Raw genomic sequence first — 13,950 nt, 5'->3', positions numbered from 1 at the left:
TCATTGATAGCAATGAAGCTTGGTTATTCCTTATTCCTTTTTATTTATTGAAAGTGAGGCACATTCATAATTTTTAGAACAGTAGAAGGATCTTAGCTTTTCTTAGCTCACCTATCAAACAAGGTAGACAGCAGTAAAGAAGTAGTGATGAGATTCTAACATTTAAATATCTACAAAAAATCCAGCGAATGTGCTTTTGAATAGTTATGTATTTAGTTACTTTTAATGTTCGTTCATTCATTCATTTTCTACCGCTTATCCGAACTATTCTCGGGTCACGGGGAGCCTGTGCAGGATACACCCTGGATGGAGTGCCAACCCATCGCAGGGCACACACAGACACTCTCATTCACTTACGCACTACGGACAATTTTTCAGAGATGCCAATCAACCTACCATGCATGTCTTTGGACTGGGGGAGGAAACCGGAGTACCCGGAGGAAACCCCTGAGGCACGGGGAGAACATGTAAACTCCACACACACAAGGTGGAGGCGGGAATCGAACCCCCAACCCTGGAGGTGTGAGGCGAACGTGCTAACCACTAAGCCACCGTGCCCCCCACTTTTAATGTTGCGGAACATAAAAAAAAGGAACATTTTTTGTTATCACTTACAGTAAGTTAGAACAGCTATAAACTACAAAACAAGAAAATAAGTGCAAGAGTAACACAGTGGTTAAAATGGTAGGCTGCTGATTGGAAGATTGGATGCTGCACACACTAGGGCCCTTGAGCAAGGCCCTTAAGAATTAACTGCTCAGTTGTGTAAATGAGAAAAATGTAAGTCGCTTTAGAAAAAAGCATCTGCCAAATATTGTAAATGTTTACAGTTGTACATGTAAAAGTAAACAGCCAGCATTATTATTTTTTTAATTTAATTTAATATATTTCTATATTTTTTTAGATTTCCTACCTCAGGTATGCACACTCTGTTGCTTAGGGCACTAATATGGATCTATACTCATGTGTCATGCTCCCACACCTACAGTTTTCTGTCCTGTCTTCATTATTCTCTATTTCTGTATAGGTGTGTCAAGCTCTCCCTCCATCTCTGGGCTCATTGTGGTGTCTATCACTTTAGGCATGTGTGTGAAAGTGTGTGTGTCCTGCTGGCTTTTTTCCCCAACACTTTTATATACACTGTAGTTCCCTTTTCCCCTTTTCATCCCTCCCATCTCTTCACTCCTCCATTTTCACTCATTCTCTTTTATTATGTGTTCTCCCTCTCCCGCTCCCTCTCTTTCCTTTTGTCTTTCCCGACTTACACCTTCCCTTGTTCTTTCTTTCACCTTTTCCCTCAGTGTGTGGTGTGAACTGTCATAAGGCGTGTCGCTCGCGGTTGGCGGTGGAATGTCGCAAGCGAGCAAAGAGCATCAGTCACGAAACTCCGCCTACCCTTCAGGCTCGCTCGTACAGCTTTCCACCTCCATCAAACTCTCACACAAATCTCCAGAATACAGGTAATGTGCATCATCATATAAAAATACTCATCAAGTCAAGCTAAGAAGCTTTTATTGTCATTTTAACCATATATAGCAGAAGCAGTACATAATGAAAGAAGACAACGTTTCTCCATGACCGTAGTGCTACATAGAACAAAGACAGTGCTACATAGAACAAAGACAGTGCTACATAGAACAACACAGAGCTAAGGACTTAAAGTAAGTTAGTCCTAGCCATATAAAGTGCATTTGTGCAACCTGGTACAAACAGTGCAAGACGAAAGACAGTGAAAACAACCAATACAAAACACCCCAAGGCAATACAGAAAAGCAGCACCATCCAGAGTACATACTGTATATGTGGTATTCGTGTATACGAGGTGTTATATAAAGACATAATGCCACTATGAATGAACTGGAATAATTTTTTTCCATGCTAATTATTTGTTTTTATTGATTTTTTTTTTTTTAGCTCAGACTCAAGAAGAATAAAGCCTAATTTATAACTACGCATATGATGTTTGGTTCAATACCAACGTAATTAGTGGATGACTTGAACGCATCTTGACTTGAATAAACAACCTAATTTCGTGTCTCAGTTCACATTATACTTATCTACTAGCACTAACAGTTTTCCTATTATAGTTGTTCGAATTTTAAAAATCCCCTTTTAAACCAGCAGGACTAAAAGGTCTCTTAGGAAATATTGTAAATATATTAATATCTAAATAGAAATAAATCATAAATATAAGTATACCCTAAATAGTATGTGTGAGACTAATCGATGTTTCTGTCAGTATAAATTTCTGTCCAAAAGTGAATACTAAAACTTTTAAGAAACTGAAATTTGAACAAAACGATTAAAAGAATTCAAAACAGACTTTAATTCACACTTCAGGTAATCAGTTTCAAACCGTTCAATGGAAATTGAGAGTAAATCTGTTTTGCGTATATACAGATGTTTACAGACACACACACACACACACACACACACACACACACACACACACACACACACCTCTATAGGAGCTGTCAAGACAGAGGTGAGTCATCAGAGTTAATTGCGTCCTCATCCTTGTATGAGGATTGAAAATGTGTATGTGTGTGTGTGTCTGTGTGTCTATAAATTGGCACGAGCAAGTTCTGCCTCTCCAAGTGACATCTAGCTTCGTCTAGCACATCATGTTTCTATTTCCGGCTGCTTCACATCAGACTAGCATTATGTCAAATTTGTGTTTTAGCTCAACTCTCTTTTGGTTATCTTTTAAAAACTGTGTTTTTTCCCTGTCTGGTGTGACTTTTTTCAGTGATTGCAGAGGAAGACACAGAGGCACTGAGCGAAGCAGTGTTTGAAGCCCATCTATAATTCAGGTACATCAGAGATTTAAAGATATTAATCTATTGATCATTTTATAATTCTTGGATTTTTATTGGATAATTCTTGGATAATTCTTGAGTATTTATTAGGGTCCACCTGCTTATTTGCCAGTTCCCACTTTCCATCCAACCTTCCACTCTCTATCACATGCTCCAAATGTTCAGCATGTGAAATTTCTTCATTGTTGTTCATGGCTTCCAGGTAACCTAGCAGAAGAAAGATTAACACTGGAAAGTCATCCAGCCTTCCTCTCACCACAGCTCAACTCCTCTAAACAGAAAAAAGGCTGAAGTAGATGAGTATAAAAGACGCTCCTACCGTCACCTCCACCTCTACGGGTCTGTTAGTAGCCCTAACCGGACGTCAGTCATCATGCGATTTTACTCCTCATCATAGTACTCGATTTTAAACATCATCTCTGATCATGACCAGGCACACGCGCAACACCAAGACCGAGACGTCAGCATGCTTCCATCTTGTGGATGAGAGCTGCAAGTGCAAAGCAGATTAAGCACTTGTTCCTCTCCTAAGTTTTTTTAATATCATCTTGAATATATATATTTGTCAATAGCGTTAGTGTTTTTATATTTCCAGTTTAAAAGTAATCTTTTAGTGATTCGTGAGACTGAAAAGAGAGAAAAATTGTTAAGATTAAATAAAAAAAATAAAAAAGTGAAACATATGTTACACTTTCTATGAAGGTTATATTACACATTCATGTCATGCTATAATGCATTCATAAGGCAGTATAGACATCATAATAATAATTTATGAGCACGTTATACTTTATTAGTTTTCACATTATAACAAACACTAATACAAAAATCCAAGCCCATGTTTGTATGGTGCATCACGAGAATTACATTTTTGGGAATATGTCTATAATTAAACATAATTTACTGTGGTGCTGAAGTTCTTTGTTATTGGTGACTTATTGTGTATAAGCATAAGCTTGTAATGCATTCTGACTCCATTAAAGCAATATGTAGAGTATAAGCCCTTATAATGCATTATGACATGACTGTTACAGCGATTGTGGAAAGTGTTACCTAACTATACAAAGAGTAAATTGGTTAACACCTTTTATGAAGCCCGTATTCCTGAATACTCATTATGAGTACTTAGAATTCTGTATAAGCATTTTAATTAAGTGTAATAATGCCACAAATGGTTTTACTAACATGCTGTGACTATTTACTTGATAATCATGTTAATGACAGTGTCATTATTTGTTATAATACCCTGTGGAAATAAATTTTATTAATTGTTAAAAAAAAATTAAAATGAGGAAAAAATTACATTTGGAGTAATTTTATTGAAAATTTATAGAAATTTCAAATTTATAGTCAAATTTCTATTTGTTTTCAGAGTTCATTCCCTGTTACCTTTCTAATCCTTGGTTTTGAAAAAGTTTATTGATTATTTAAAAATAAAACAAACACAATTTGTTATTGTTTGTGTTGATATTCTAGCATTACATAAAAATGTATCAAGCAGTTACTTATTAGAGCTTTATAACATGCTTATAAGCAACCAATCCATAAAGAACGATAATCCCATTTCTAATGATTTATCATCAAGGCTTCATAGGAGGTTTTGCTGAAATAATGCATTCCTTTACTCTAAAGGTGCTGATATTATCAATGTTACGCCAGCTTGTGTTGTCGTTGTGAGTCGTTCGACTTTGACTGCAATATATTTCGTGCTAAAACAATATGAATAATTGTACAGTTTAAAGCATGTGGAAAAAAAAACTGTCCTTTTTTCCCCTCTCTCCTTTTTATTTCTTATTTTTTGAATGACCTTTCGTATGGATATTTTTTACGTTTATCTTGAGATCTGTTGGTTTTTAAATGTGTTTGTAAGTCATGAGATACAGAACATCTTCATTCTCAGAACGCTTCCATTAACTGAACCATGAATGTAGACAATCCAGTTGATTTAGTGGGGGATAAAAAAATGCTTCTTTAAATTTGGGTATGATTTTTATTTTTATTTTTTATTTTTTTTTTTTGTCCTTGCTGTTGTATTCTGGTTGAACTGCCAATATGCTAAATACTGTATGTTTACCTGTTTTGTGTTTTAACATTTTTTAGCATGCACTATGAACATTTTATAATACTCTATGCTTGTGTATATATAAAGAGAGTGTGAGAGCTAAAGAGAAAGAGAGAGAGAGAGAAAGAGAGAGAGAGCAAGAGAGAGTATAGTTATCTTGCTTTCTAATATTCTGATGTTTCTTGGTGCTGTGTGTTATCATGGTAATTTATGATCCTATTATTGTACAAGTCTAGTCAGATGTTTTACAGTCTCTCAATAGGCAAGACTTCCATATAAAAATGAAGTACAGTATAAGGTTATTAATGTCTGCCTGCTGCCTGTCACTTCTTTCTCTCTCTTCCATTGTTCACTCTATTTGTGCACACTTGACTCGACACAGGTAAAATTAAACCTGCATGTCCACCTACAGCGGGTTGTCTGTGATTATTTAAACCTCCAAACTTCACTTGATGTAACAAACCATAACAGAACTAACTTTAATATTCTAATGTAATGTAACTGTAAAGGGAAAAAAATTACACATTGTGAACATTTTCAATCCTCTGCCAATTGCTGTGGTATAAGAAGAATTAAGCACTTTTGCCTAAGGTTATAGGAAGATAATTAACTGAACTGATGTTCAGCATTCATAAGGTGTTATAACTACTATATTATATACATACTCTATGTAATACCTTATAAGGCCCACCTACTGAATACACCATGCATTCTTGTAACAGTTTATAAGACTGGAAGAACATTATGCATAAATCTACAACCTCTACAAAAATCATCATTTTTGCAAAAATCATCATCATGCATCATTTTTTTATGCATGTTACATATTATAAATACCTTATAACATATTACGAACGTGATCAGAAGTCATAAGCCGTTATAGGAGGTTTTCCCAAACAATGCAAGCAATTTTCAGTTCTTTTGTGAGTTTAAAATTGCTTACAGTTTTACATTTCTGAATAAATACATTTGCATCCCTGCTTTGCTGCATGCTGCATACTCAAAGCACTAAAGGGATTTAAAAAAAAGAAACACATTCTGTTTTATAGTATGTATTCATAAATCCTGTTCAATGCTCCATTTCCTTTTAACTCTGTATCTTAGAGAGCGCTTTGCTCTGAAATGTAGGTTCATGTTTTGGAAATGTGAATTGGACTAATGGATGGATAGGCCGATGAAGAAACACAGTCCTCAATTAACTAAGGCCTTTAAAGCACTCAGTGTTTATCGTTTGTAAAGCGTTTATCTTTCCAGCACTCTCAATTCAGCTGCTCTGCAAGGGTCCAGGCTTTCAGTGAGTTATTTTCGTGTTCTTGCACCCTGGAGCTTGTGCTTTTATAAAGATGATAATAAATTCATTACGGTTTCTTTTTCATCTCCTCATGCTAACGCTACTGTGGGATTTCATTCTTTCTTTTTTCTATGGTGACACTTAAATTCGTATTATTAATGACTAGATAAACACATCATGACAAAAGACGTAATATGATATAAGCTTAGATGTTTTATAATAAAAAAAACGTAAACAAAACATCATAACGTATTAGAATTCATTTATAAACCAGGCATTATATGTATTGAATTACTGCACTTCCATAGAAATGTCTATGATGCATTATGAGTTGTTATTACTTTGTACATACAATATCTTGAATCTATGAAGGTCATTCTTAACACATTCATTACATTATTGCACTCATGAAGCATTTTATTATTTATGAGATGGCAGTATAGTTTATAGTAGTGGTCAATGGTTAAATAGTATTATAAGTAGTGTTTATAACACATTATGTCATCAGGCCCCATTTTGCATAGTGCTTTATAAGTTGAAATAATGTGCTATAACGCAATATATCTACATGTGAACGCATTCAAAAGTGTAGCAAAATCTGTAATGCATTAAAGATGTGTATACTGCATTATGTCTACATTATAACATGTTATGAATCTATCCAAAAGCCATTATGTAGTAAAAATAGTCTTTAAAGAAAATTCTGGAACTTACCAGGATTGTTTTGTGTATTTTAACAGTGAGACATATTGTAACTTTATAATGCCTCATAAGTGAATCACAGTTTAAACAAAGTTTCATTTCTTGTTCCAGTGAGGCTTTGCGTAAATCTGTGACTGCTCCCGATTCCCTGCAAAAAACGACGGCCTATTCAATTTAACATGTCGGATCGAAGAATGATTCCACTAACTACCTAATAACAACAAGATGAAGATTGTTAGCAGCAGGAAGAAGCCATCTTAATGGCGATCTGCTCGCTAACGACACCTCGGAAACGAGTGCATGATGCCTGCTGGAGGTTTGCCATTAATGGGACGTTGCTGATTGCTGGTAGGATTCAGAGAGTGGGACTTTGTCAATATCTCGTTTAGAGGATATTATTACCCTGTGCTGTTTATGTGCAGGGTGATTCAGAGTTCAGAGATATAAAGCCGAAGCCTAAAGCACTAAATTCATTGGGAGAGCCGGGACGTGGGGAAATGCCTTTTTAATACCCTTCTCTTTTAGTACCATCGAGGGTGGCATCAATGGAGACAGGAATGGGGCAAGTGGCATCAAGGCATTTCTCTATGAGCCTCAAGGAAAGGTCCTTAATCTGATTTTCTCCTCTTTATATTCTACTGTAAGATAAGACAATGCTAACTTATTGTTGTTTGCATCTTTATTCCTTTCTCAGTATACTCGTTCTTATTACCCCAACGTCTCATTCTGTACTCCATCTGAAGGCCACAGGAGTCTGTCTTAAACATGGAAATGCACTCGACAGGCGTTAGATGTCGCTGTTGAGCTTCTGGAAAACACAGGAAATGAGTAGTGACAGGTGTTTTTGTACTCTTGAAATTTGGAGCTCTCTTACCAAAAAAATAAATAAAAAAAAATAAATAAAATATACATATAAATAAATAAACAGCAGTTAGGGGAGATAAAAAACAGGTAAAATATCTCACACATGAACAGACATATGACAGACACCGAAATAGGGGGAATAATTAAAATGCATATTGAGCATAGCCTTTATAATCCTCATTACAGTCTTATTTGCAGTGACCATGTGATAACAAGGAAGATATTTATTTCAGTGTTTGCATTCTGAATTTAAACCGTTTAATATAATTAGTCTCTCTTTCTCTCTTTCTCTCTTTCTCTCTCTCTCTCTCTCTCTCTCTCTCTCTCTCTCTCTCTCTCTCTCTCTCTCTCTCTCATTATTTTACATTTAAATGACAAAACACCCCACGCTGTTGCTGTATTTTAGAGGGATTTTGGATGATTTGGATGACACAACGAGTAAGTATTATTAAGCAGATTTAAAAGAGTTTACAAATTTTAACTACTAAAACATGTGCCTAAAAATGTTAGTTTGTTAGCTTAGCTAGCTAGTTTGGTTTGTAAATAGATTTTTGTTAGCTAGTTGTTTAGGATTTATAAAGTAACTTGTAAAATTAGCTACAGTAGCTTGTCAAATTAGAGAGCTAGTTAAGATTTGTTTTTATAAATTGAATTTAAATTAGCAAGCTACAGGACAAAACAGTTACTGGAAATGAATGAATGAATTAGCTACACGTTAGGAAATAATTTTTGTTATTATTGTTATTATTTTGTCTTGGACCATATATAAACTTCTGTTATGTTAAATAGCTTCTTCAGTGCAGAACTAAATAAAAAAACAAACTGAAAGATTCCTATTTTCCCTTTAAACTATACAGCAAGGGGTATATTAACTTAGGACCTCAACTGGTAGTTTAGATCCATATACTAGATTGACTAATCTAGATTGTTAAATAAGTTAAATGCATTTTTAGAAAATTAGATTGGTCCATTTTCTAGTTAATTCCAAAATGGCTAACAGTTATAAGTGACCTGGTGAGAAAGATCCTACGTTCATCAGTCACCAGTATCGTTTCCTTCTGACTGTTTGCATGGCATGTAGTGTTGCAAAGGAAGAACTTCAGCATCTTCAGGTTTTCAGTGATTAAAACTGAACACTTGAGAATTTTAAAATGCAGATTTTTTTTTTAACTTTTAGTTAAGTAGCTTTTTGATCTTTAATTGAGTAAAATTTCTGGACACAGTTCCCATATTTTTACTTCTTATTACAACTTTCTCTGTACTTTTTCCACTGCTGGTTTTGGAATAGAGAAAATTATAGCCAAATACTGACAATTTGTTCGAGCGAAACACCCTGTTAGACATTTCATACATTTTACGGTTATTTTTTGTTTTAAAAGCTTTAAATAGAACAACACCTTCTTTTAAGGACTAGTGAATGTGCTCTGCAGTGCGGTGATTATTTAAGAAAATACATTACACGATATAGCAGTGTTAATTTGCATAATGATTATGCATTGTTAATGGTTAATACATACATCATACATTTACTTAGCAATTTTAAAAAGCATCTTAAAACAAATATATATATATATATATATGTATATACATATTTTTTACAGGAGCTTTTGTTGAGTTTTACGTTACATCTTCACAGACATTTTTTGAGCTTTTATTTATTTATTTATTCATTCATTTATATATTCATTCATTTATTCTTCAATTTCACATTCAGTACTTATTACTGTTGAAGCTTAATAAAACTTTTTTTCTACATTTTACATGTTAAACTACATTTTTTCATTTTAATTTATATTTTTCAAACATTTTTCAAAAAATCTTTATTGTTTTCTATATTTTCCAGTACTTATTATTATTATTATTATTATTATTATTATTATTATTATTATTATTATTATTAATATTATTATATTATTATTATTAGTATTAATATTACAGATGTGAAATTAGGTTAAACGAAGTGACAGCTGCGCAACTATTTTGTTTAATATGATATTCTGTCTTTGTAAGCGGCTTGTACAGCTACCAAATTTTTCCTCATAGATTTATGTATTAAAAAACATTATTATTATTATTATTATTATTAGTAGTAGTAGTAATAATAATAATAATAATAATAATAATAATAATAATAATAATAATAATAATAATAATAATGTTTTTTAATACATAAATCTATGAGGAAAAATTTGGTAGCTGTACAAGCCGCTCACAAAGACAGAATTTGTTCGCAGAATTTGTTTGTAGTTGCGCAGCTGTCACTTCGTTTAACCTAATTTCACATCTGTTATATAAAAAAGAGGTTTCTGATACGTCTACCTGCATTTCACCCAGTCTCAGTCTGCAGATTGAGGTCTCTTTTCTCAACCTTTGACCAAAGAGAAATAGAGAGAGAGAATAAGCAGCTGTTGTCAGAAAATGACACTCTATTGGTAGCGCACAGAACTGACACTTAATCAATGCTGCGTCCTGCTTGACAGAAATGCTGCACATATTTAATATTCCTACAGAGGGGTGGGAGCTGAGGAAGGGTGAAGGGAGGGATGGCAGGCAGGGGGAATGAGAGCGATTGTGCCGAGGCTTGCGGTTTGAGTGGCAGGTCTGCAGATTACATCTCCTGAGAGAGGGATCTTTCAGTGCAGCCTCAGTTATCTATTTACCACCCCTGATCCAGACTCACACACACACACACAGGGCTAGAAAAAGAGAAAAAGAGAAAGAGAGAGAGAGAGAGAGAGAGAGAGAGAGAGAGAGAGAGAGAGAGAGAGAGAGAGAGATGAGTTATGGGCCCTTCAAGTTGAATATAATAGATTTTTTTATTCAGCATATAATCAGATACATTCTCATCAGAGTTAGTAATCTGAAACATGGCAACATGAGTAACGTTTCACACTAGGAGAGAAAATGATTTTTATTCCAATTTTTTTATCTTTTATTTTGTTTCTTTTTTCTCTAGTTGTTAATTATGGTTAATTCTGTATTGTTGTTCTTTTTCTTGCCATTGTTCTTGCTGTTGCTGCTGCTGTTGTTGTTTCCTTTAACTAATACTGATTCCATCATTCATCAAAATTAACCAACCTTTATAAACTTCATAATTTCAAATTTCATAAATTCTAAAAATAGCAAACAATACAAATAATAATAATTTAAGACAAATATGTATTAAACAGTATTCATTTGATTCATGGAATAAATCAATCAATCAATCAATCAATAAATAAATAAATAAATAAATAAATAAATAAATAAATAATACTTGTGAGTGTGCTAAGGCTGTAGTTCTTAATAATGATAGTTAAAATGAAACAGACAGAAAACAGTCCATTTTAATTTTACTTTTAAATAGCAGCATTGAAAAACTACATACTGTAACAGAAAAGTCATGACAGGTGAAAAAACTACAGACAGAAAGCAGCCTTAGATGCACATAAGCTAGAAATGTGGTGATGTGATGGAGGTTACCAGTCCCAAACAACACATCGTAATTGTTTAATCATTTGTAGCTACATTTAACATTACAAAACAAATTGCATCATAGAAGCTATCATCACTCATCCCCACACTAGCTGTTTGTTATTTATTACCTATACTGAACACTAAAGACGTCACCATGATGGAAAATTTACTCTCAACATTCTGACACAGGAGACTCTTTCCATCAATGATACTGTATATCAACATCTCCTTATACTGTAGAAAGCTTCCCCATTTCGATAGCTCCATGTGTTTCTTTGTTAAATAGCATGTTTTAGTCAGACTGTTATTAGATTCAGGCAGATCAGGCAGAATATTGATCTTGAATTAGAATGAATGCATGATTATAAACATGTGATTTGTATTATAGCTGTAACTACAGTGTGAGTTGTAGGGAACATGAGTCAACCTTCTGACCAATCACTAGATATTAGATATGCTGAAATGAATGCCCTCACTCCCTCTACGCTTAACACAAATGCAAAATAACGTGAACCAGATTGTTTATTCCATATCGCCTACACGTATTTACCACACGCACTCTCATCATAAGTCCTTCAAGCACTTAATGCGTGGTTTTATGTTATGCATGCCTGATAGTATTTGCGGTTTTTTGAATGTCAGAATATCCATCTGGCTCTAGTCCAGATCTCTCCTTTAGGCTGTGTCTTCTTCGTCTGTAAGAAATTCAGACATTAGGTGTTGTTTTAATGTAGAGAATGTTCAAATCGAAAGCCAAGCTAGCTCCACGAGAGCCTGCATGCTTTTCTAATTTGTGTCTCGGGCAGTGAAAAGGAGTGAGATTTTCACCGACAGGCCTGTTCTGGTAGCACTTCATTCCTGAGAGAGCCGAGCACGGGGAAGCTCTTCGGCATTCTCCAAACCTATTCGATAGTGAAGACGAGACCACTGATAAGCTTGCAGTCCCTGCGCACATCCTATTGTGCTGCTCCGAAAACTCATTTACAGGCTGAAAAAGAGGAACCACCTCCAATCGCGCTCACTCAGTCACCACGTTCGAGATTTTATTTCAAGACTTGACCCTTGAGCCACACCAGCCTTGTCTAACAAACGACATCAAATAAAGGATGCACTGAAAAGAGCTTCAAATCACACCAAGAACGATTGCCCTCAGCGTCTCTCCTGTCTTTCATCTTACGGAAGCTCAGACTTGACTTTTTTATTTTTTATTTTTTTAATCTGCTTTGTGCATGGACGCAGAGAGTGACAGCAATGGATTTAATTCATCATAACACCTGTCACTTCAAGACAACTTCTCATAACATATTCATCTGCTTTTTCTTTTTTCCTTTTTTTTTTTCCAATTCCTGTCTGATGATGTCACTCCTCTCAGAGGATTTGATGATTTCCGAAGGCCCCTGACGTAGATCACAGTGGAAGCCTGCTCAACAGAAATGATTTATGTAAGTCTGAACCTCAAACTGTTTCCTATTCATTCATTTTACATGTGTGCATGTTGGACCTGGATAAATCAAAAGATCAAATGATGTACGTGACTACATAATGAAGTGTTTCTACTCGGAAAGCTCACCTGTGTGGTTATATACTGAACATCAGAACGATTAAAATTCAGCTGTAGGCGCAAGGTTGTGCCAATACTCAGTATATATTCACAATTACGAATATCATACTGGTGGTTTTCTAAATACGAAAATTAATATTGACTAACTGACATTTCTGACACAATATGTCAGGGACGTGGGGATAAAAACAGACCCAAATGCAGGATAGTGTAAAAATAAAAGGGTTCATTAACTAAAAAACACAGAACAGGGACACAGACTAGGACACAAGACGACACAGAACGACAATGACAAGGATTCGGTCGGTTATATACACATGACAATTAAACACATGAGGAACACAGGTGTGCAGAGGCGTGGTGGAAGAGACAAGGGCGGGGTAGACACGTGACACAGAAACAAAAGCATGTGGCCAAAGTCCAGGCTGAGTCCTGACAGTACCCCCACTTCGAGGTGCGGTTCCCGACGCGCCAATCCAGTCTTAATGACAATACAGGCGAGGTCCAGGGGGGGCAGGGGGAGGCACACAGCGAGGCAGGTGGGGGGAGTAAGGCACATGGCAAGGCAGGTGGGGGGAGCAAGGTACACGGCGAGGCAGGTGGGGGGAGCAAGGCACATGGCGGCGCAGCCAGAAAGGGCCGAACGACGTCCACAGACGACCTGAAGGGCCGAGCGACGTCCACAGCCGAGCTGAAGGGCAGAGCAAAGTCCACAGCCAAGCTAAAGGGCCAAGTGATGTCCGAGCGGGGCTGACACATGAACATAGAACATAAACAAAAGTACATGGCCAAAGTCCGGGCTGGATCCTGACACAATATTTACCTAAGAATTTGTTTGTGAAGTATAATTACCATTATGACAATGCTTGATTCTGATTGGAGAGAAACCTTTTAGAATAGAGATGTTTATGTAACACTTTTCAGAGGAGTCTACACTTCTACACTCTACAATTTGTAGCTGAAGCTGTAACTGATTTTTTTTAAATTTATTTTATAATTGGTGAACTCAAAAGGAAGGGTGATGGAAAATTTGACTAAGAAGATGTTTGTAACGGTCTGACCTTGCGCGTGACTAGAAGTTGTTTGTGACTAGAAATTGTTACTACCAGAGTTTGTTTTTGTAGAATATTAGAGGCACAGAAGGAGCTGGAGACGAGTTGGTGAGACTCAGGCTCATAAACAACTTTAGGCAGACCTT

The 13,950-nt window shown here is 35.5% G+C and overlaps 1 protein-coding gene across 1 annotated transcript in view; it reads left to right on the top strand.

Annotated features, from left to right (window-relative positions):
• LOC132841760 (RAS guanyl-releasing protein 2-like) overlaps window positions 1–5,289 on the top strand; it is a 39,150-nt gene extending 33,861 nt beyond the window's left edge. Inside the window, exons 15-17 of the mRNA XM_060864261.1 lie at window positions 1,302–1,460; window positions 2,750–2,813; window positions 3,022–5,289. Coding sequence (XP_060720244.1) covers window positions 1,302–1,460; window positions 2,750–2,808 — 218 coding nt within the window. The 3' untranslated portion in view covers window positions 2,809–2,813; window positions 3,022–5,289. The remainder of the gene's footprint in view (window positions 1–1,301; window positions 1,461–2,749; window positions 2,814–3,021) is intronic.
• Window positions 5,290–13,950: the final 8,661 nt, after the last annotated feature.

The sequence above is a fragment of the Tachysurus vachellii genome, chromosome 2 (assembly GCF_030014155.1).
Source record: "Tachysurus vachellii isolate PV-2020 chromosome 2, HZAU_Pvac_v1, whole genome shotgun sequence".
In the NCBI taxonomy this organism is placed as follows: Eukaryota; Metazoa; Chordata; class Actinopteri; order Siluriformes; family Bagridae; genus Tachysurus; species Tachysurus vachellii.
This window is presented reverse-complemented; position numbering and strand designations above follow the sequence as displayed.